We start from the raw sequence: 22,622 nt of genomic DNA on the forward strand, positions 1-22,622 counted from the left end.
CAAAGGAATCTCTGATATGTGTATTGAAAGAGGGAAGTTTTGCTGCTATGCCAACAGCCCTTGTCACTAGGGTACTGGGACTCACTGGTGTCTCCTACCCCTCTGCATCCCTGTCCAGCACCTGGATCTAGAGTCAGTACTTTCCCCACCACCACCCCATTCCAAAGCATGGAGATCTGATTGTCTGCACACTAAGCATGGATCCAGCTGTGGGAAGAAATCTCACCTGATTAGAGCCAGGAGAAGAGGTTATTGTGCATAATGGCAGAGACATAACTAGTTGGATGCCGTGGGAACAGAGAGAGAAACAAGAGTGAGTGAAGGAACAGGGAGAGTTGAGACACTGCCTATTTGGCAAGAAAGAGGAGAGTAAAGGGACAGTAATCTCTCAGAGACTTAAAATGTTAGTCATTCTAGATCAATATCAAAAGAGCCCTATTGGACAGAAATTAGTTTTGAGGAGGAAATTTGTGAACTTAAATGCTTGAGGATAGGATATTGTGGATGAAATAATGCTATGGCACCTTTTCAAATTTAGGCAAGTGCCTCTTTATTGGATTAATAACAGAGATCATGAGGCTGAGGGAGAAGTGAGCCTGCTGAGAGTCAGAGCCAAGTGGCTGTGGGGTGGAGCTAAGCGATGTCATGAAGGAGCCTGCAGGTGTGATGCAGGCCCAGGGGGCTGCCACTGGAGGGAGAAGCAACGTCCCAGGAAAGAAGCAGAGGAGGCTAATCCTGAGCCTGGGAATCCTGCAAAAGAGTTTTAATTTAATTTTATCTTGACAGCATTTTGAAAAAAGGAAGATGCTTCCTTGAATTCTCTTAAATTGAAAATAGTCGTGTGTGTGTGTGTGTGTGTGTGTGTGTGTGCGCGCGCGCGCGCGCGCGCGCGCGTGCACGCACAGGCGCATGCATTTGTGTGTTCAGATACAGCTCTCTTGAGAAATGAGTGAAGTGAAGTTTTTAAGATGAACTTATATGAGTACCCAGGGCATCATGGAAAATTCTATTTTAAAGGAGGTGGTCCTTCAAATTACATGTTTTGGATAACTCTCATTGTTTCATTTAGAAGCAAAACCATTTCTGTTCTTAGAGTTGCTTCTTTTCTAGTGGTCCTGAAGCTAAGGAAACAGCATGGTGCAGTGGGAAGAGAATAGGCTGGGCTCTTGCTCTGACATTAAGCAGCGGCTCTGTGATCCCAGGGAAAGCACATGTGCCCCTCAGCCTCAATCCCACTCTGTAAAAGAGGAGGACCAGGTTATTTCTGCTGTAGAATTCTTGCTCCATATACTCAGTGTCCTTTGTAAACCCTGAACTACCCATGAGCAAGAGTTCTATCCAATGCATAGCACCCCCTCCCCCCAGTTCAGGAATCAGATGTTACCTGAGAGAGGCTTCTAATTGCACTCAGTTCTGTTGTAGACATTTCAGGTATGTGAAAAATGGACTGAAAGGAAAATATGAAGATTTGCTCAAGACCACCCAAGTTTGGGGCAGCTCTGTTTCTTGCTAAGTCTTGTTCTAGCCAACCCTTCCTCTTGAGATCAGCTCTGCCTGTGCACGTAAATCATAAATCGAAGACGTACTTGGTGTGGACAGCTCTGGTTAGGGAGTTGCATGCTGCAAAGCCCCTGGCTCCTTTCTCCTTGGTATGGGGTGGGGGGTAGTCTGAGGTGGGGGAACAGGACTGCATCCCCCACAGCCATTCACGTGACATGATCGCACCTCTCTTTGGGGAACAGGGGTGGCTGGCAATAAAGAAGCAGCCGAGAAGGGAAGGGCGTGGCATCCAGCCCTTAGATAAACACCCGACAATCCTCCTAGGCTGCTCTCCCCTCTTTCCACTGTGTGAGGAGATGGAAACACTCAGCCTCTTGAATCCTCCAGGAGAACAAGGTGATTTAAGTCACACATATTTCTGTGACATGGATGTCCAAACAGGAAGCCAAAGAGAACTGGCTTTTCAGTTTTTGGATATTTTTTTTTTTCAGGCAGCATGTGGCTAGAAATGGCCAAGACCAACCATTACTGCTATAATTCTAAACATCTGTGCCTAAGAAATCGGCCATGCATTGAGGTAACCTGATATAAAACGGCTTTCATTATTTTGAAATTAAGGTTTCTCTACTGCTCATGGAATGTGAGCCTGTGTTTAGAAGTCAATGCAGGACCTTAACTGACACTTCCATACCTGCCAAAAGCTGCTGATGTGAACCAGGTGGCCTGCTTCAAGCAGAATTCAATTACCTAGTTGGTAACTGTTTCTTAATTCAAAATGTAAACAGGGCCTTTTTTTTTTTTTTTTTTTTTTTTTTTTTCTATTATGAAAAACGAGAGGGGAAAGAGAATACATTGAGTTTGAGGACTTCTGGTTTATGAGATTAGAGGCATGGGAGAGAAGTAGGTCCCTGCTGCTCCAGCCGCAGCTCCAGCCTGCAGCACGGTGCCTGCCTGAGTTTGCCGTTTATTCCTGGAACAGGACTGATGGTCCTGAAACCCAGCCTCCCCATGGGTCTGTTCTTAGGAAGCTAGAATAACTCTCCCTCACTAATTAGTGATTGCATTAGCAGATGGTATCCTTTTTTTCTTTTTTAAGTAAAAAGGAAAAATAAGAAAGGTTTTAAAGGTTTTAAATTGCATTCGGAGACAATGCTTTCTTTTTGTTGAGGAGATTGTGCTGCATCAGCCCCTGCAGTCCAGAACCTGGAAATCCAGCCTTCTGACTCTGAAAGTGAAAATCTCTCCGCTGGGCTACAGCTGCGAGGTTTTAGTGGGCTTCAGTCCCTGGTCCTCACCTGGGGTTTGGTAATAACCAGATCAGTTCAGAGAGGTGGAGTGTTGACTGACCCCTACTACCCATCTGGGCAAACTGGGCTGGCTGTGTTTCAGCAGCCAGTTCTTTGTTAAATAAAGGAGATTGGTTGGGGAAGAGAAAAGCCAGCATAAAGCAGATTCTGTTCTCACTCCCTCCTCTGGGCAAATTTTTGTGAATGCCGTCATCCTTCCTTGGCCCTTGTGTCTCCCAGGCTGGGTAGGAATTTGGAATCAAGATAATTTCTTACCCTTTTTGAGCAGTTACTACAAGGCAGGCAATGTTCTAATGTTTCAAGTGTATCATGTCAATTGATCCTCATAGCAGCCCAGTGATATAGCTACTAAACTATATAGCTTTTGTAGATAAAAAACCATTCATGTAGTTAAGGAAAATGCTATTGTTTGAAGAAGGTATTTTATTGGGATCCTGTTATTTGAGCAACTGCTTTGGGTCCATGACCTCTACCACCCCCACCCCCACCCCCATCTCCACCACTACCTCTACCACCATATCCACTACCAGGCACCAAATGTCCAGTTGGCAGGGACTTGTCATAAAAGCAAAAAACTGAGATTCATTGTCACAGGGAAATCTTTATTTTGAGTGATTTGGACAGTTGAAGCTAAATTATTCATTAATTTGGCCTTTTCCTCCTTTCTCTTTATCTTTTATAATTTCAGGCTTTATATGTGAGATTGGTTGCCAGGTGGCTTTAGTCAGTGGAATTGCATCAAGCACTGGTCTCTGAGAGAAGTGGAAGCCACAAAGTCCTTGGTCTATTTAGAATTTGGTTTAGCAAAGTCACTGGGAAACCAGATAAAATGGCTGAACCTTCCCAACAAATTGAACTATCTCCCAGGGTTAGGGAGTTGTATGTTAACCAATTGTTAAAATTATGTCCTAATGCCAGTTTTTCAGCATATACAGCAATTCAGAAGCCTCTGTTTGGGGAAAGTGGTGGACCATGGGTATGGTAATGGAGACTAAGGCATGCTGCATATATGTGCAAAAGGGAGAAAAATCAAATTAGTATGCTATTGCAAAGACACACGAGAAGTCATAGATGTCTTAGGATTTTGAATTCAATAATATGATTAGAAAAGCTTTGAAAAAATGTGCTGGTTGTGAAGGCTTATCCTAGCATTCTGGTACTGCCTGAGAAATCTTTTCAAAGCACAAATCCAATCATACCACACCATTGCTTAAAATCCTGCAGTGTCTCCCTATGGCCTACAGGATAAAGGCCAAGCCTTTAGGCGGCATCCAAGTCCTTTACAATCCGGACTCTGCTCACCTCTGGGCTTACCTCCTGCTGCTGTCCCTTCCACAACCTAGGCTGTAGCCATTGTAAACTACTGGTCAGTCCTCCAGCAGACTAAGCTTATTTATGTTCTCAAGATTTTGCCCATGTGCTGCTTTTGCTTGCATCCTCCTGTTTCCCCCCATGCCCAACATGCTGCCCACTGAATGAATTCCTATCCACCTTGCAAGATCCAGCCAGGGAAGACTTTCCAACTCTGCAGGCAGAGCTGGCCAGTTCCTCTTCCATGCCCTCATGATGCCTTGCATAATATAGCACCTCTCACGGTTACTAATATCTCTTTGCATAACTTTCTTTTGTACCAGATGGTGAGCTACTTGAGGGTAGAGATGTGTCTTGGTCATCTTTATATGCCAGGACCAAGCACTGTGCTAGCCTCAGAGTAGATACCCAATAATGGTTATTCTCGTTTGGATGGGGTTTTTTTGTTTTGTTTTTCTGCACGAGCTAATTTTTACTTCTGTTAAACAGTGCAGAGTACCAGAGTTAGGGGTTAGAGAAGCTTCTTTATGAGAGTAGAAGAAAAAGAGAGAGCCCTTCTTAGGGGTGTATTTGTAAGAGCCTTCATGTGGAGGTCACTCATCACCAAAATGGCTTCCTCCAGAGTGAAACATAAGCTGTTAAAAATGAATTGAGCTGGTGACTATTTTTGTACCTGACCTACTTTTTGGTTACTTCTACTGCTGTTGCAAAAACTTCCAGACTTTTATAAATGAACCTGACCACTTTTTGATGGTTTAGTATTCTCTCCTTTTAAGGTGACTCGACTCTGCTGAAAGGAAAATCTGCAGTCTCTGAAACACAGCTTTAGTACAATGACATGTATGGAAGAGTATTGTTCTCAGTAAGACCAACTTCCACAGAACTTTCTCAATTGTTTTTCCATGGAAGATGCTAAGGCCAAGAATAGCAAATCTTTCCACCCCAATGATGGCACTTATTTCCTTAGTGCCCATGGTTATACTCCCTGACAGCAGGAAGGGTAGATGATAGTAACCTCCTGTTGCCTCTTCTCAGCTTCCGACTCACCCGGTGGGTTGTAAGCCTGCCTGAAGCTCTGTCTCTGCTGCCTGGATGAAGATGGGACTCTATCATTAGGCTATTTTTCAGTCCAGATCCCTTCTTCGTTGCCATTTGATTTTTGTTTGCAATGTCCCAGTGGTTGTTGATTTGTAGAAAACAATTGGTGTTTTTAAATGCCAGGATATTGTGACATTTCATAGTGTTTTGAATTGGGATGAGGGGAGCAGAAGTGTGTGTTTGTAGTGCGGGCGGGGGAAGTGCTAGAAGACAAGACAGAATCCTGGCTCTTAATTTCAGGATCTGATATAAAACACATGGGGAACAACTGAAGAGTCCTTTATCCCATCAATAAGAGCAAGTTATTTAAGTGACAGTTGTGTTAAAGGGGTGATGAGTAAAAGACCAAAGACTTGACTCTGTTGTGGTTGATAGTAACCTGATAATCACCAAGTAAATGCCGCCTCTTCCAAATCTCCAGAGGCAAAACTTGAAGTCTTCAACAACCATTAACGGGAGAAATACAGTTAAAAGAATATTAAAGAGCTTTCAAAAGGAACTAAAAGATGAGTAGAAAATGGGATCTGGGAGGAAAGGTTATACGAGTCATTATGTAGCTGACAGACTTTGATGGTCAGCAATGTACCTGGAATTGTGCTTTTCAAGCAGGAGGTAACATGTCTGCTGCTGAACAGGAGAAAAGAAAATAGATTTGCAATAAAGGAACAGACACTGGCTAGGAGGAACTTTGGGATGATGAGAAGAATAGCTTTCTGGGCAACCCAGGAAATGGGTAAAGGATAAAGATGCATGCTTGTGATTGTTTCCATGGTAACTCTAGGGCAGACGCTCCCTGGTGGTCTAGTGGTTAGGATCTGGAGCTCTCTAACTCTAGGGCAAGCTAGGCCGAACCAAGTCCTGTCCTTCCATATCCCTAGCTTATTGATCTCCCAAATGTCTGCTTCCTATGGAAAATGCTAATTTGATGTGGGCTCCAACTCATATTCTAAAACCCTTAATTGCAATGGTGTGTTTATTCATTTCAGCAAGTACTTACTCAAAGTGCTAGCATTCTTGGCTCAAGATACTTTTTTGCATCATATCTTTCATACATCTACTGACTTTATTCACAATGACCGGGTCAACCCTCCATAGTTGTGATCAAATCCTCCTCGAAGCTGTCCGCATTCAACAGCCTTGCAGTTTGTAAATGTTGAGTCTATAGGCCAATCAGTTTAATTGTGCCCCAAGCTAGTAGCTAAAAAATAGCTGGTAGGCTAAGAAGCAGCTAGAATAGAGAGGCATTGCTTTCCCCACCCTCTCTTCTGGAATCCACCTTTGTCCTCCGCACTGGTCTGGGAGTTAGAAAAGGTACCCAAAATTCTTGCCACTAACCTTGGAATATCAAGTGCCAATCACTCCCTGGGCCTCAGTTTCTTCATCATAAAATGAGGGGAGTATTTGATCTTTGATCTCTAAATTTTCGTTCAGAAGCTTCTCCCCAGAGGAGGAAAGAACTCTTTTCCAAAAAATGAACTTCTCCACCTTTGGTCACCTATATTCCAGGGCATCCCTCTTGCATCTGAGACTTCTGCACCTCAGTACTGGCCATGCCTTACACCTTTTTCTTAGTTCCATAGGCATGTCCAGGGCTCCATATTACAACCGGCAGGGATTCTTTTCATCACGCTTTCCTGTAGAAAGTTGGTTCTATACTCAGAGAACAAACTTTAGAAGAAAGAAGATGGTTCCAGTTTTGCAATTCTGAGGCAAGGCTAGCTGAGAGTCCCTGAGTCTCCAGTTTCCCACTCTTTACCTTGCAGACTTATGAGAACTCAAGGATATTACACATGTAGAACTACTGTGTGGAGTCCAAAAAATACAGATTTTAATGTTTCTTATATAATATATTTTCTCTTTCTCCACCCTGGAACACAGCTAGAACTTTGGGGTCCTCCTGAAAGGACCTTCAGCAACCTTCAGCTACCAAATAAACAGCTCTAGAGACAAAAGGAAATACCTTGATATATCAGGGTTATTTTGTTGAATGAATGATAATTTTACTAAAGAGGAAAGAAAAAGGAGGAGAATCTACATTGTTCGGACTTGTGCTTTCTACATTTTGTTGTTGCTGCAGCACTTTTCCCATTCAGAACAGGGCCCAAGGGGCATCAGTCTTAAGCAAGCTAAGAGATCTTTAGCAAGCAAAAGCCTCCTACAGGGTAGCAGTAATGGTGGCTGTCAGACGTGTAATTGAAGTGTTTTCTAGAATCGTGGAGATAGAGCCCCAATAACACTCTAACATTCTGTTGAATTAATAATGTTGGGAATGCTGTTCTGGATTTGGGAGTTCTTCTCCCAGCAGTCACGATTTTGAATTTTGTTTACAATTCCTCTAAGGCCTGGACTGATTTAACCAAGTCTGTAGATCACTGGAGGAGACACCAGGTCTTAACAATGCATTCTTGCATGAGGCAAGACACTCCTGTTTGAAACAGTTCCTTCTAAAAAGTGAGAATTACCCTAATGATGTAACTGGTAACACAGCTACTAGTTTTTCCTCCTTTCCTTCTTCCTCCCTCATTTTTTTTTTCAACCTTCATATCTTTATTTGTTCATGTTAAATTAAGACTTGAAGTTGATATAGGGTTGGCTTTAACTTGCTTAGGAAATTAATATATTCCTTGTTTCTTGTAGGAATTCCTACAGATGTGGAGTGACTGACTTTCTCCCTAGATTCCTGTGCTTTCCCAGTGTACTTGACTTCCTGAAAACATTAATAATAATACTTTGTTTTTTAAGTGTTGGAGAACTTCAGCCACTAAAACGCGGACGCTATAATAATAGCGAAGCCCCGTAGTGCAGCGGGTCCACAGCTCTCTGGGGAGGGGCTGGGGGGTAGGTTCCTGGACCTCTCGGAGCACACACGGTTGCTCTGGGGAAGCGCTACCGTGCCAGCACGGACAGGCACCAGACAAGGCTTCAAACACCTTCTTCTTGAATCAGTCCCTCTTACTAAAGATATGCCTTCTTTTGTGTTTTAGGTTTTTCTCTCCTACAAAGAGAACCCCGAACGGAACAGGCAGGTTTCATTCACACAGTAGCGTAAATGAATTCATTGGTCTCTCTTTGGATTGTCATTTGGGGGGTCTTGAAGGAAAGGGGGGCGGTGCTTGAGACCTCTGACGAGGCCAGTTCAGACCCATTCCTCCTGTGGCTGAGTGGGAAGTCTATAAATGTCAAAGGAGGCATCGAGGAGAGGACCAAGAGCCGGGAAGGGCGCCCGCACGTGGGCGCAGGGCCTGGATTCCGCTGAGAGGCGGAGTCCTTCAGGCGGGCACTGGCTGCAGTCACACCCGAGACCCCGGATGCATCCCTGATGCACTGGAAAGGCCACTCCGCGCGAGGCGTCTTGTGTCCGGTCGGCGTCGAATGGGGAAGCCCAGTCTGCGGACCTCGGGGCCCTACACAGCAGGCGGGTCACGCAGGGCGGCGGGAAGAGGGGAGGGGGTGCACCATGGCCGCCGAGTGCCCGCAGCCCCGCCAGCAGGCAAGCCCCGCAGCCTTCCTGGGACGTGGGCACGCGCGCCCGGGGCCGGGCGCCCTCCTACTGAGAGCCCCGACTGGCCGCAGCCGGCGCTGTCCCGGCCCCGGGGAGGGGCTTGGGGCGGGGGCGGAGCTAGGCCCGCGGCCGGTGTCAGGTTGCTCCGGTAACGGTGACGTGCCTCGGCGTGGGCGGGGCCAGCACGCAGGTTGCATATTTTAGGAAGTGTGGAGGAGGCGCGGGCTCGAGCTGCGGCGGGGTCTGGGGCGCAGAGCAGCGGCGGGAGGAGGCGGACACGTGGCAGCAGCAGCGGTAGCAGCCCCGGCGGCGGCGGCAGCAGCAGTGGCGGCATCGGCCCGAGCTGCCGGCTTCCCGCCCCGCAGCAGCCCTAGCTCCCTCCTCTCGGCTCCCCCGGCCCCGCTCGCTCGGCCGGGCGCTGCTCTCTTCTTTTCTCTCTGATTCTCCAGCCGCAGGACCCGGCGCCGGGCACAGAGCACCGCAACCATGGGGAAGGGAGTGAGTGTCGGGCGAGCCCGGGGAGGGAGCCCGGGGAGCCGTGGAGGGCGAGAGGAGGAAGTCGGGAGGGCGATCGCGGGCAGCGGGAGGCGGCGGCGGAGGAAGCGGCGCGGCGCTGACTGGGTTGGCAGGGCGGCGCGCGTAAAAGACGACGCACTTTGGAAATGGAGGGAGCGCAATAACGGGGCGGGGGGGTGCACCGCGGGGGACAGGAGCGCCGAGGGGACGCGGGGCAGCGGGCAGACCCCAGGCAGCGGCTGCTGGCCGCCGAGGCCGAGCGGGCCGGGGGCTGCTGGAGGCGGCGCTGGGCTGCTCCGGGACGGAGCCGGCCGCCGGCGGCATCCCCGAGGCCGACTCCCCTCCCTCCTCCCGCCTTCACCCCCGTCTCTCTCCTTCCTTTTTCCCTCCGCCCTCCGTGCCCGGAGGAAAGGCGCGCTCCTCCCCTTCCCCTGGGGCGCTCCGGCGGGGGCAGCCTCCGGGTCGAGGCTGCTTCTCCTGGAGGCGCTGGGGCTTAGCCAGCTCCCCGCAGAGGCGGCCGCCCTCCCCCAAGAAAGAACTGTCTTCCCCTTACTGCGGAGCCCGTTGAGCGGGCTGGTGCCAGAAGGGTGTGTCTTCCCCACCCGAAGATGGCCTTTAAGGTATACTTTTGAGAGCTCTAATGGGCCACTTAACATAAACACCGGATGCTCCCGTGGCAACTGGAGTTGTCATCTTAACGGTGGGAAGGGGTGTGTAAATATTTTGGAGGGAGGAGCCTTGAAGGAAGACTGGCTGACCCACCAGGGCCTCCGGGTACAATAAACCCGAAAAAGGACTGGAGATAACGTGGTGGTAGTAATTAATGCCTTCCCGGTTTCCAGCGCCTCTGACTCACCAAAGAGTGGCCCCCGAAGGAAGCTAGGGGTCTCGAGGGCGGGAGAGTGGCACAGAGCGCTGTGGGAATACCGTAACAATGTCGCGTTCCTACATTTCTGCAAGGCGAAGAATTAACCCGTAACCTCTGCAGAGGACGGGGCCCAGTTGATAAAAATGCACACAAAATAACCCCAGAAAGTATCAATTCATGGGATAGAAAAGACCAGGCCATGAATACAGGTGGGAGAGCAGCATCCACCCCATTGTTTCCAGGGCTTAGAACAGTGCTTTACATTCAGCAGGTCTTTGAATGTCCTTAGACTCCTGGTGTGGACTGAGTGATGGGCGCAGAGGAAGGGCGCATTATTTGGAGGACTCTGAATGGGTTTTGAAGGAGGTAATTGAAAGGCTTGGACTTGATAGGGAGAATAGGGACAAGTGGGAAGGCACAACTTGTGTAGATTTTAAAAGCATAAAATGTGGAGGGGTGGTCTGGGTCAAGTAGCATAACAGCAAAGAGCTGAGGGCCGGCCTCTCTACTCCCCAGGATGGAAACTGGGTTAGTGGCCTATGCTTACCAGGCCATCAGACCTGAGGTCATTCCTGTAAACAAGCTCTTAAAGCTAATTCTTTTATTTCTTTCTCCTCAGAAAAAAGGTTATTTCCTGAGCAGAGACATTACTGATTTGGGGAGTTGTAGAGATCATAGATGTGTACCCGAGGCCTAGGAAGGTGAAGTGACTTGTTCAAGGTCAAACCGTTGGTTAGTGACAGGCCAGATGTCCCTGATTCCTGAAGTCTTTGGTCTCCCAAGCCCAAACATAACGTTTACTCCTTAATGTTGCCTTCTATGCAGAACACTAAGATGAAACTGGAGTATTTGTGATACCGAATTTATAGGCCACGGAGATATTTGGGTAACTAAGTTCTGGCTGTATATCTAGATGGCTCTCTTATAACCACACACACTTGCACAGTAGTGGTATAATAACAGCACACCTGAGTAGTTAGTGGAGGTTCAACCCAGATGTCTTATGGATCCTAACAAAATATCTAGGGCCTAGCAAACACTGGATTGTATTACAGCTGGCTAACACAAGATGATAAGCTGCTTATCAGCTGGGTTGTGTCTAGTATTTGGGGTGCTCTGAAACACTGAACATTAGGGTTGTGTTGTCCCCAGTGACTTAATGATAGTCCAAGTGTTCAGAAGAATATTTCATACTGAAATGTTGGGATTTTTCCACATGGAGATTAAAATGTGGGTGGGGTGATGACTAAAGCCCTGCTGATAATTGGTTAACCAGGAAGCCTGTGTCGGCAGCTAATTTTTAAGGTCATTGTTAATTTCTTCCCCTCCTAAGTACCATGTGGGGCCTAGGTTTTGATGTGAAATACCATCATTTATGTGTACTTAAAGATCTTGTTCCTAAACATTTGGTAAGAAAATGAAAGAACAGCTCTTGCTGAATCATTCTTGGATGAAATAGGATTTTGTCCCTTTTTTTCTTATTGGGTGTTTTTGCCAGTGACTTGGCTTAAATCCTGAGCTAGGCCTACCACTCACAACTGTTTAGTTCACTATAACTGTTTAGAAATGTAAGAAACTTTGTTTTCTCAAGTTTATAAAAGGTGGGGAGGAGGGGCATTTGGGGGTGTCTCATGAGGTCTTTTACTGCAGCTCTGGATTTGGTTTGAATATTAACTTAGTTACCCAGAAAATAAATCATAGCTTATGGGTAGTGATTTAAGTAAGGGCAGGGAAAAAAGGTTCAGGTGAAGGTTGCATAAGGGACACACATTGTCAGCAGAAATCCTGGTTGTATGGTAACATTATCAGCTGCCCTTTTGGAGCTCAACTTGAAAGTGTGACTAAATATCCCCGGGCTGCTATAAAGGTAGTACTTTAGACTTAAAACATTGTAAGGCAGAGTCCTCAGTGGAACGCTTCCCAGGCCTGGCCTGGAGCAAGTGGAGCAGTCACAGGAACTAGTGACTAGCACTGGGGGCAGAGAAGAGAGTTGGAGGTTGCCTCACACCCATTGTCTGTGCCTGTTCTGTGTGTGTAACAGTCCTGCCCTCTTGGGTTCTTTCTGTACCCTCTTAGGAGGGTGTATCCCTTTTGGTAACTTACTGTTCATTTGTAGTGTTCCCTGCCAGTAAGTTTGTAACACTCTAGTGACTCACCTTTGGGTGGGAGGGGAGGAAAGGGGGAGGCCTGCATCATAAACTTGAGAAGATGGAGAAAGAGTGCTAAACTCAATAGCCAAATAAAAATAAAAAACAACAACAAAAGATGCTTTAAAGGTTTTACTGAGTTGTTTATCCAGGCGAGGGCTAAAAGTGAAAATATACAGATTCCTGGGAGTGTTATTCCTAAATGCATTTAAAAAGAAAAGGTGAATTCAACATCTTAAAGCACAGTAGATTTGGCATTCATCCATGCTTCTTCCCAGTGCCCTTCTAAATCACTGTTTTATGATTGTTTTAGCAACAAATGAACAGATAAGTGACTTTCTATTCAAATCAGATATATTTAAAAGAACATAGCCTAAACTTAAGAATGAGGAGATTTTAACTAAAGTAGCTTTTAAGGATTTTGTATGGAAAAGTAAGTAAAATTAGTTTCTTCATTTAAAAAAAAGCCCAAGGCTTCAGTTTCTCATCTGCCTGGTGGTTAGAATACTCACCCTGAGGATCAGGAGAAGTAATCTATGTTCTGTTTATAGAGTGAGTGCAGTGCTTGTTGTGTGAGTTACGGCTATTGTTGTTGGGGCTTATAAAGTAAGCTTACAAAGTAATTGGAACTGGGAGAAGATCAAATTTTTATAAACTGGGTTTGCTCTTCATCAGTTAGTCGGAAGCCCTTTCAAAGCTAGAGAACAGTTTTTCTTTCCCCTGAAAAACATATAAGGACTGAAAGTAATGGGAAATACTATTAATTGCTCTTCAAAGGAAAGCCAAGTGGAAGTGTCAATTGACATTGCTAAGAACTGTTATCTTTGGTCAATAAGCAAATCTATTTAATAGCATGGTAGAGTTTTCGTCTGATTTCACTTTTCAAGTAAAGGACTTCCTTCGTGGTTGATTATGTGATGGGAGGGAGCCTGAGTATTTGTGTGTGCTGCCTTCTCCTAGCTGCTCAGGGCACTCTGCCAGCCAGCTGGCCAGAAGAAGAAACACGAGTGTCAGATCAGATGGGCTCACAATAATCAGAGTGGCTGGGTTTGGACAGCAAAACACTGGGCAGAATGTTTCACGATCCCTGCCAGAGCTGTCCAGATCTAGATTATGCTGAAAATACACATCCAGTAAGTGATAATGTTAAGTAAAGAGAACTTCAAAATCCACTAACCACTTTTTTAAAACTCTCCTTCATTTATATATTTTTGGAAAAGGATATGTAACCAAGTTAGGTCTGAACTTTCTCACATTGCTGTGAATTGAGTGTATGAGAGGAAGTGTGTTCTTTGGCCTGGAGTCATGGAGAGACTGTTCTTTGCATGTGACTCACCTCATTAGTTGTGCTGCAATCTGTTGTCAGGAATCCACAAGAAGCTCTTTGCATTTATTTGACTGATGTTTGGGATAACAGATTCTGTCAGTCAGAAAAGAGGTACCCTCCCACCTCTACCCTATACTTTCTTTTTTGGTTTGGTTTCATTTGGATCCTGAGCAAAGGGATTTTTGGTCAATCGACCTCATTCCCTAGTTTCTTTGGGATTTTACAGTGAAATATACTAGTATCTGAACATTCTCTCTTTTCTGTTCAGACCTCATTCTCTATTTCCTTGGTGACTTTTACATTGAAATATCTCTTTATCTGATTTTGTTCAAACCCTGTTTAGTAACAACAACCGTTGGTTATCTACGAAGCTGGATCCCATGGTGGCAGACAAAGCTTTATGCTTTGTCTTTGGGACTCACATTGTTTATAGGCCTGATAATCAGTGTCAGGTTTTGTGACTCAATGGGCTTTGATGTTTGATTTATTGTTCTAGTCTGTTATCATGCTGAGGGCAGGGCCCAAATGCACTTTTGGGGCATATTCTCTTGTGTTTTTCTTTTATCCTCCACATGGTGCTTCTACAGCACCATATTGATTATTTCAGCTCATGCTATTTCTTTAGTCCATGGACCACCTTTACTCTCTTCAGCCTGGCAGTCATTTTACTTCCTAGCCTAGGCTTCAGGGTACCAATTGAGGAGTGATCCAGGCTTATTGGGAATTGATTTGGTCCCCTTGTAACACTTGTGTCCTCTATGAATCTGTTGTCTCAAACCAGAGTGATCTGGCAAAATGAGAAAAAAGGGTGAGGCAGGCAGCAAAGGGGAGGGTATTGAGGAATAAGCAGAAAGTTTTAATTTCATAATCCAGATGCCTAATGTGGGGGTAGAGTATCCATTGAAAAAACTAAGATTTCAATGTGTGTTGGTTTTTAATATCTGGGGAAAAAGTATATTTTTTTTTAAGAGTCAGTAAATCTAAAATGCAGTGATTCTTTACACATTTTAGATTTTTTATTTTTGAGATATTTTTTATTTTATTTTTTTATTTTTTCATGAACATATACTAACTAGTGCAGGTAGGGTAGGCTGGCAGGCTTGTTACAAATTTACATGCAGGCAGATTGGTGAAAAGTCATATGCATTTTGGGATGAGGGAACCCACTGGTTAGAGCTATAGCTCTTCTCTTTGTCACTTGCTGGCTAATAGGCTGCAGCCCAATTTTGGAGATAACTGAATTGGGCTCTCAAAGGGACCTACTGCTTTGCCTTGCTAGATTATATTCTCTAGAATGCATGTTTGGGTGAGAGAAGGAATATGAAGGCATAGTGGTCCCTCGTGGTCACCTGTGCAGAGAACCTGCTGCTCCTGCAGTGAAGTGTCACTACTGGGGCTGGAGAGCAGCTGCAGTACTATGACGGTGCTGTGATAGTGCATGCCCTCCCTCAATCCCAGCCATCTCTCAGCCCTCAGATCCCTGGCTAGAAAATTCTGGGTATATAAACTAAACTTCTTAATCATCTAGGAGCAAATGGAGATAGAACGAACTGGACTTGATCATTTCTTGACTGTGATTTTCTTCTAAGTTTTTTTTTTTTTTTTTTTTTTTGTCTTTTTCATGAACGGCACTCAGCCAGTGAGTGCACCGGCCATTCCTATATAGGATCCGAACCCGCGGCGGGAGCGTCGCTGCGCTCCCAGCGCCGCACTCTCCCGAGTGCGCCACGGGCTCGGCCCTCTTCTAAGTTTTAATTGACAAGGTGAAATAAAAAAATACCCAAAATGAGTTTTTTGTTTAAAGGTTTAAAAAGAGTTTTCATAGTAAGTGAGGAATGACAGTAATGCATGTGCTAATTAAAACCAAGTTATAATAATAAACTTTGTGTAGCACTTTGCAGAGTACCTTTACATACACAGTTGTGTTTGGTGATTTAGTAATATATCATCCAGGAAAATTGGAAAGCCCTCCCCCGCTTCTTTTGTGGTAAGAGTAGCCCTGATAGGTGGTGCCTTTAGGCTACCAGCTGGGCCAGAGCCCATCCCCCAACTTTCCTAAGGCAAGATTTGCCAAATTGAGTGTAGAGATGCCATTTCTACAAACCCTCTTAACCAACTTTGCAATGGGTTGCATTTGGGGCAGTTACTTTTGCCATTCTTCTAGCCCTTCTTGCTAGTCAAAAGCTTTTGTTTGTGAGTTTTGAAAACAGTGCAGTTTTTAATGTGTTTCATTTCTAGATTTGATGGCAGTTCCTTGGCTAATCAGACTATCAAAATGCCTTCTGTAGGTCTTTAATAGTTATACCAAGTGTTATTCCCATTGTAGGGACAAAGCAACTGAGGCTGACTGCTCAAGGTCATGTAGCTAGCCTGTGGCTGCACTAGAATGACTTGGGGCTGTTAAAAGCACAATCACCAGACCTGTCTAAAGGGAGTGGGAATCTCGGGCTTCCAGGTTCCCTCTACACTTTTTCAGCAGGAGCTTCAGAAGTCTGAAGAACTCTTAGCTCCTTGCTGGCCACAGAACACTGTGCTGATATGGTAGAAACTCTGGCCAGAACATCTGTAGTACCCAGTTGAGAAAGCCTTCAAAGCCTGCCTTGATGGAGGCTGGCGGTATGAAGGCCGGGGGGCGGGGGTGGTTGTGTGTGTGTGTGTGTGTGTGTGTGTGTGTGTGTGTGTGTGTGTGTGTGTGTGTGTGTGTGTGTGTGTGTGTGTGTGTGTGTGTGTGTAGAATTTTCTCTTCCCATCTCCTGGGCACCTTTTCCCTCTACCCAGATCAAATAGTAGCAACATTCATAGTGAATCTTTAAGAGGATGGAATCCCTGGGAAGCACAGAATGAGTTAATGGCACCGTCCTAAGCTGTGTTGCAAAGGGTGGGCAAGCCCCTGCCCTTGCTGTGACTTCCCAGTTCCTAAATTAGAATAGGGAAAGAAAAAAAACCCACACATGCAACCCAACTTACTTCATTTTCACAAGTAGCCCCTTTGAGATGGTGTAACCTTCTGAGTTTCCATTGTGACGCTCCTCAGAGGCGCTCAGAGGGGTGCTGTGGCTTGGCGCACTCTGGGAGTTCATCACTCCCAGTCCCTCTGTGGGAGTGGGGGAGTGCTCTGGATTTTCTAATTGAAAAAGTAGGAATCGCATGCCCAATGCCCAGGTGAGCAGGGAGGTCACTGAAGGGAACTATCGATTGAGGAAACACCATATTTACCATTCCCCTTTGCTATGACCTTTGTTTTTCCCAAATGCTTTTAAAAGAAATAATGAAGAAAATGTTGTCTTACTCGTTCCCTGTCTCACCTAGCAGCCCCTCACCCCCTACAGACTTTTCTGGCTTTGGAACTGCAGTAATTGAGAGTGATAGGGACTTAAGTAATTTTGGTTCCTACCAGGATATGCTGGTATTAAATTATTGTTTTACTTGTGGAGAAGAACCAAATTGTAAAAGCTGCCTGGTTCTTCTGGATGAACATTGCCTAGTGAGAAAATTAAAATGTTCAAGAAAAAGTGATTTTACATGTTAATGTTTTCCATGTCTCTTTAACAAATGGCCTCACTTAAAAGTATGCCTTTTGGTAGCATGAATTGATAAGGGACAGCGATTAGGGAATCTAGATTCCCAACTAACTTTACCACTGATAGTTGTGAAGCTGCAGGCAAGACATTTATTTTGTAAATAGGGATAAAACTTTGGAATGTGTCCAAGGCCTCATTGCTCCAATAATTCTCTCCCCTTTTGCAGTGGAAAATATAGCAAGTCTGAGAATAATTAAAGCATACAGATGGAAAGTGGAGGGGTTTTAGCTCTGATTTTCATTTATTTAAATATATTTTAATGATACTCAACTTTTTAAAAAGAAGCGGTATTCTCTTTAAAGAGAATTCATGAACTGTATTTTAAAAATCAATACAAACTGGCCATATAAATCATTTAGAGATCCCTGGTCACTGTCTTTAAAATGATTTTTTGGTATTGCATCTTCCCATTAAGTGTGTGAAGGAAATACTACCTTAGACTGGTTTCTCTTTGGTAGAAGCCGTGTCTTTTCCTTTTGTTTCATTTGTCTGTTTGCTTGTAGTGTGCATAATTATTTTTCATTTTAGCTTTGGCACCAAGAGTTATATTCAAAGAGGCATGTGCAAATGTGCTTGCTCCACAATGGAGAGAATGTCAAGAATGCTGACTATCTTTAGACCTGCTTCATTCTTAACAGATAAGATAGAAACTAAAGAACCCCACTCTGCTGGAAGAAGTTATTTGTCAACTAATACTGCAAACGTGATCACAGAAGTTGAACAATGTAAATAGTATAAATGTCTCTACATGTGGGCAATACCAACTGAGTTGGAGCAGGATTTCTATTTGGAGTCTTGAGAGAGAGTATTTTGAGTATTTTCACATTCAAGTGAAAATATTGTTGTTTATTTGCAACTGTGTTATGACTGAAACGCATATACTTTTTTATTTGCTTTTTTTAATTACTGCTTTACTAGTTGGTAATGTACTTCTAAAAGTTAGAAATAAGTAAGGGAGAGCCACAAAATAATAGTAATAGCACCACATATCATCCATTTTAAGAAAATTGCTAAATATCAACTTGTTTGCCTTTCATAAGTTGTAGTTGTGGGAGGCAGTCTGGGGAGGGGGTGGAGAGAGTCTGGAATGAGGGGCTCTTCTCCATGGACTGAGCTCTGGAGCACCAAGCTCAGGCTTTGTGTAGATAAACTCAAAACATCTTAAATGGGGTAGGAGAGTGGAACAATCTAATTTTAAACTATAGAATCAAAATTTTCTCTAAAACTTGTTCAAGTTTTTGAGAGGCGTAGGTGGATCCTGTGAATTATGTGACAATGTACACGCTTTTTCTGCATCCTGCTTATGTCAAAACATTTCTAATGACTTTCATTTTGGGGGTTTTATTTTCAGGCTACAGAATAGGGTGGGGACCCTTTTTTTTTTTTTTTTGTCTCAAAGAAATTTAAGGACGACTGTTAAGCTGACTTTCCAAATACAAGAAGATAAAAAGGTCATTGTTCTTATATGAGCACTAAAGATATTTAAATTTGATACATAATACCTTTGCAAAGCAAAGAGGTTAAATGTAATATAAAAGTAACTAGCATTTAAGGGTATTATATCATGTAATCCTCTCAAAAACAGTAAATGAGGTTGACACTATTCTTAACTTTATGCTGTAGAAGAGGAAATTGTGAAACTTAAAGAGTTGGTGACTTGCCCAAGGATACGCAGCTAGTGAGTGGTAGAGCCCATGATTTTAATTGAGGCCTGTCTGATTCAAGATGCAAACTCATAAGTACTATACTGTATTCTAGCTATGTAAAGACAGTTTCATTCTTGGTTAGAGCTCAGGTTATGACACGAATGTCAAGGGTTCGGATCCCCTTACCAGCTAGCTGCCAAAAAATAAAAATAAATAAATAAATAAATAAATAATAAAGATAGTTTCATTCTTTTGGTACAGATGGAAGGCTGTAGAATTAAGGACTTTGAAAGCACAACTGTTTCCATTCATCCCAAATGGATGTGGCTCTGGCAGGGCCATTCTGAGGCCTTCCATGACTTTCCTACTGGTCTTAATGTCCTTGGGTTGAGATTGCATGTCGTGAGCTAATGATGGCAGTGTAATAGTAGATTGCTTTGTCTAGTACAAACTTATAAATTTTCATGAATGGCTATCCTAAAAACTACCAAAATCCCCTGCTCCAGAATCTTTAGTTTCGAGATGTTCTTCATAATTCACAACCACACCTTTCCCACATTCTCCCGTAGGTTGGACGTGATAAATATGAACCCGCAGCCATTTCTGAACATGGCGATAAAAAGGGCAAAAAGGCCAAGAAAGAGAGGGACATGGATGAACTGAAGAAAGAAGTTTCTATGGTAAGTGCTAGGAGGAAGGTTGCTTTTTGTTCTTAAAAATTAATTGTATCTTAGATTTTTGAGTGTACACTTCTCCCATCCCTGGTTCCCTCAGTCAGAGAATTGCTTTATTTTAAAAGATTGTAGCAGTTGTACAGATCTTACCCAGCTGTAGATGTCAGTATTGAAAATTTTCATTTTAAAAGCTTTTGGAAGGTTAGAAAAGTTATTCAGTCTGGCATAATCAAAGGTCCACAGAAGGAACTGTGTTTGATATCATGGGTCCTTGTTTTTCTCTAGATAATGTCAAACAGTGGGAACTTCTGGCCTCTCCAGACTTAACCTGTCTAGAATCTACCTAGTCATCAGAGAAGGCAGATGAGGTTTTATTAGATTTCTAAGAGCTGCTGGGTTTCTCTGAAGTGTCGTGGCAGCCAGTAACAGACCTTCATCACTCAGCTTTGGCCATCCTCCAATGATGAACTCTCAGTAGATAGCTACGTGGTTGCTAAGCCCTTAGGCAGTGGTGAAAAGTGTATACCAGCTTCTGCACTGAAGAAAAACTCTCTGAGCCTAGCGATAGTAATGAGTAATGTTGATGCTTTTTTATCCTTTTTTATGCTTCAGTATTGAATTCTTTTCTTTGTTTCTGTTTTCCCTTAGGATGACCATAAACTTAGCCTTGATGAACTTCATCGTAAATATGGAACAGACTTAAACCGAGTATGTTCTGATTTGAAACTTGTACAGAATCCTAGTTTTCCCTTTTATTTTCTCCTGTATCACATGTCTAACCTTGGGAGCTCTAGGAGGAAAATAATGACAGCCACCATCTTTGTACCTACTTTATGACAGCTTAGACTTTTATATGCTAGCATTTTATTTTCCCTGGAACTTTTTGAAAGTAGATACTACTTTTCCTATTTCATAGTATAGGTGAGACTCAATATTTGGGAGCACCAGGATTTGCAATTGGCTCCAAAACCATGGTGATTACAAATCTTAGCTTTATTTTTCTACATTTGTTAAATTGAGTTGGATATTTTAGCTAGTTGAATCTTCAACAATTCAAATTTTGTGTTTTTCCCAGCTAGTTTATTGCAGTGTGCCAGAAACCTGGTTATTCTATCATTTATTTGAAACTTGTTTTGTACAAAATTCAAAGAAACCTTTCAATAAAATGTGTTATATATCTTTGTTATCTACACGATTTTGATATTAAATTGGCTACAAATATTATTAAAGTAAATAGTCTGGGCAGGGCAGTAGAGTTTTTTATTTCTAGAAAGTCACTAAAAAGTCTGGGGAATAACTTGAATGCCAAACTAATATGCAGTCATTGTTTTCAGTAAGGCATCAAGAGGCTCTGAGAAGACACACTGTCTTGGGCACCTGAGCTCTGAGAGAGGCCTTGGCTCTGCTCAGAACAACATGCTCACAGTTCCTCTGTGCTGTGTGCCAGGCAGTCTCTTAAGTGCTTCATATGTCTTACCTCACTTAAGCTTTTATTAGAGTCTTATGAAGTGTGCTCCCTGTGACCTAAACCAGTTACTTAAATGCTGAGGGTCTATTTCCTTACTTGTAAAATGTGGTTAATAATATCTAAAGAGGATTGCCATGAGAATTAGACAATTTAATAAATTTAAAGCACTGAATTCAGTGCCTAACATGTAGATAGTGCTCAAATGCTTGGTAATTGTTTTTATTATTCTACCAAGGGATAATCCATCATGAACTTGAGGGGGAGAAGGGTCCTAACTAATTCCTTCTTTTTTCTGTCTGCTTCATTTTCTTTTCTGCTTTCCCCACATTCCCTAGTTAATTTCAATATTAAAAATAACATGAACACAAAATATATATAAACAGGTACTTCAGACAAAAATGTTTTACATCTTTTTCTTGACTTGGTATTTTAATAGTACCAAATTAGTCATATTTTCCCCTCTTAATGGAAGCCATGTATCTAACTCTGCAGTCAATGAGTCTTGGTTTTAAGGCCCATTAGGAAATAGCAGGGCTTCAGTACAGTAGACTTTTCCAGTGAATACATTTCAATTCACAGGTTTCCTGGTGGGAGTTAGCTAAAACATACATGTATATTAGCCCTTCCCTGCCAGTTAAGTGTCTTAATTGCCATCCAAAGTCTAAAGTTCTATACCAAAACTTGTCTGTTAACCCAATAAGAGGCTGGAGTCCTACAGAAGTTTTTTTCTCCTTTGATGTTTGTGGAGGGTTTCTTTTCCTCCCTGACAGAATCGATACACAGAAAACTTAAAGCTCTTAATTTGCAAAACTGAACCAGTTAAGATAAATATCCTTTCGGTAAAAATGCAATTTGGTGTGAATCCCTTGATCTAAAACTTAGAAGAAACCAAGCTGGATTTACATTTGTCCATGGATGCATTTTAAAAGTTTTAATCTAGGTGTTATGGATCCTTCAGGAAACTTGGGCTTATTGTTTGCCTTAACCATGTGGGGGATCATAATCAGAATTATTCATAGTTTTTACCATGCTCTTAAGCTTGGGAAATTTTGTTTCGTCTCTAAATCCTTCATTACAGCATTCCAGCTATCAGATAAGCATATGACAGCATTCCACCTATCAGATAAGTATATGAGGGTACTTCAAAAAGTTTATGGAAAGATTTATGTTTTAATTCCATTTTTCCATGAACTTTTTGAAGTACCCTCGTATTAGCTTGTAAGCATTAGTACAGTTTGTCTTATTTATATTCCTCCACTTCTCAGGGCTTAACATCTGCTCGAGCTGCTGAGATCCTGGCCCGAGACGGTCCCAATGCCCTTACTCCCCCTCCTACTACTCCTGAGTGGGTCAAATTCTGTCGGCAGCTGTTTGGAGGGTTCTCCATGTTACTGTGGATTGGAGCGATTCTTTGTTTCTTGGCATACAGCATTGTAGCTGCCACGGAAGAGGAACCTCAAAACGATAATGTGAGTTCTGTAATTCTGCGTGTGGATTAGTAGGGACATGTGAGGTGTCCTCTTCGTCTTTGCATCCTGCTTACTTTGAATTACCACAAGTTGCTTGATGGTATTAAACACTAGGAAATAGTGTAAGCAGCTGTTGCCTTCAAGGCCCATCTACTCTTCCTTCTTCGTCTCAAGTTTCTCTCTCCATGTGCCACTCTGGATGCTTGTA

At 43.5% G+C, this 22,622-nt stretch overlaps 1 protein-coding gene across 1 annotated transcript in view; it reads left to right on the plus strand.

The window, feature by feature from the left end:
- The first annotated feature begins 8,927 nt into the window (after positions 1-8,927).
- The window catches only part of ATP1A1 (ATPase Na+/K+ transporting subunit alpha 1), a 30,060-nt gene continuing 16,365 nt past the window's right edge, over positions 8,928-22,622 (plus strand). Inside the window, exons 1-4 of the mRNA XM_063105458.1 lie at positions 8,928-9,216; positions 19,373-19,483; positions 20,126-20,185; positions 22,211-22,414. Of these exons, the coding sequence (XP_062961528.1) occupies positions 9,205-9,216; positions 19,373-19,483; positions 20,126-20,185; positions 22,211-22,414 (387 nt within the window). The 5' untranslated portion in view covers positions 8,928-9,204. The remainder of the gene's footprint in view (positions 9,217-19,372; positions 19,484-20,125; positions 20,186-22,210; positions 22,415-22,622) is intronic.

This window comes from Cynocephalus volans, chromosome 8 (genome assembly GCF_027409185.1).
Source record: "Cynocephalus volans isolate mCynVol1 chromosome 8, mCynVol1.pri, whole genome shotgun sequence".
NCBI lineage: Eukaryota > Metazoa > Chordata > Mammalia > Dermoptera > Cynocephalidae > Cynocephalus > Cynocephalus volans.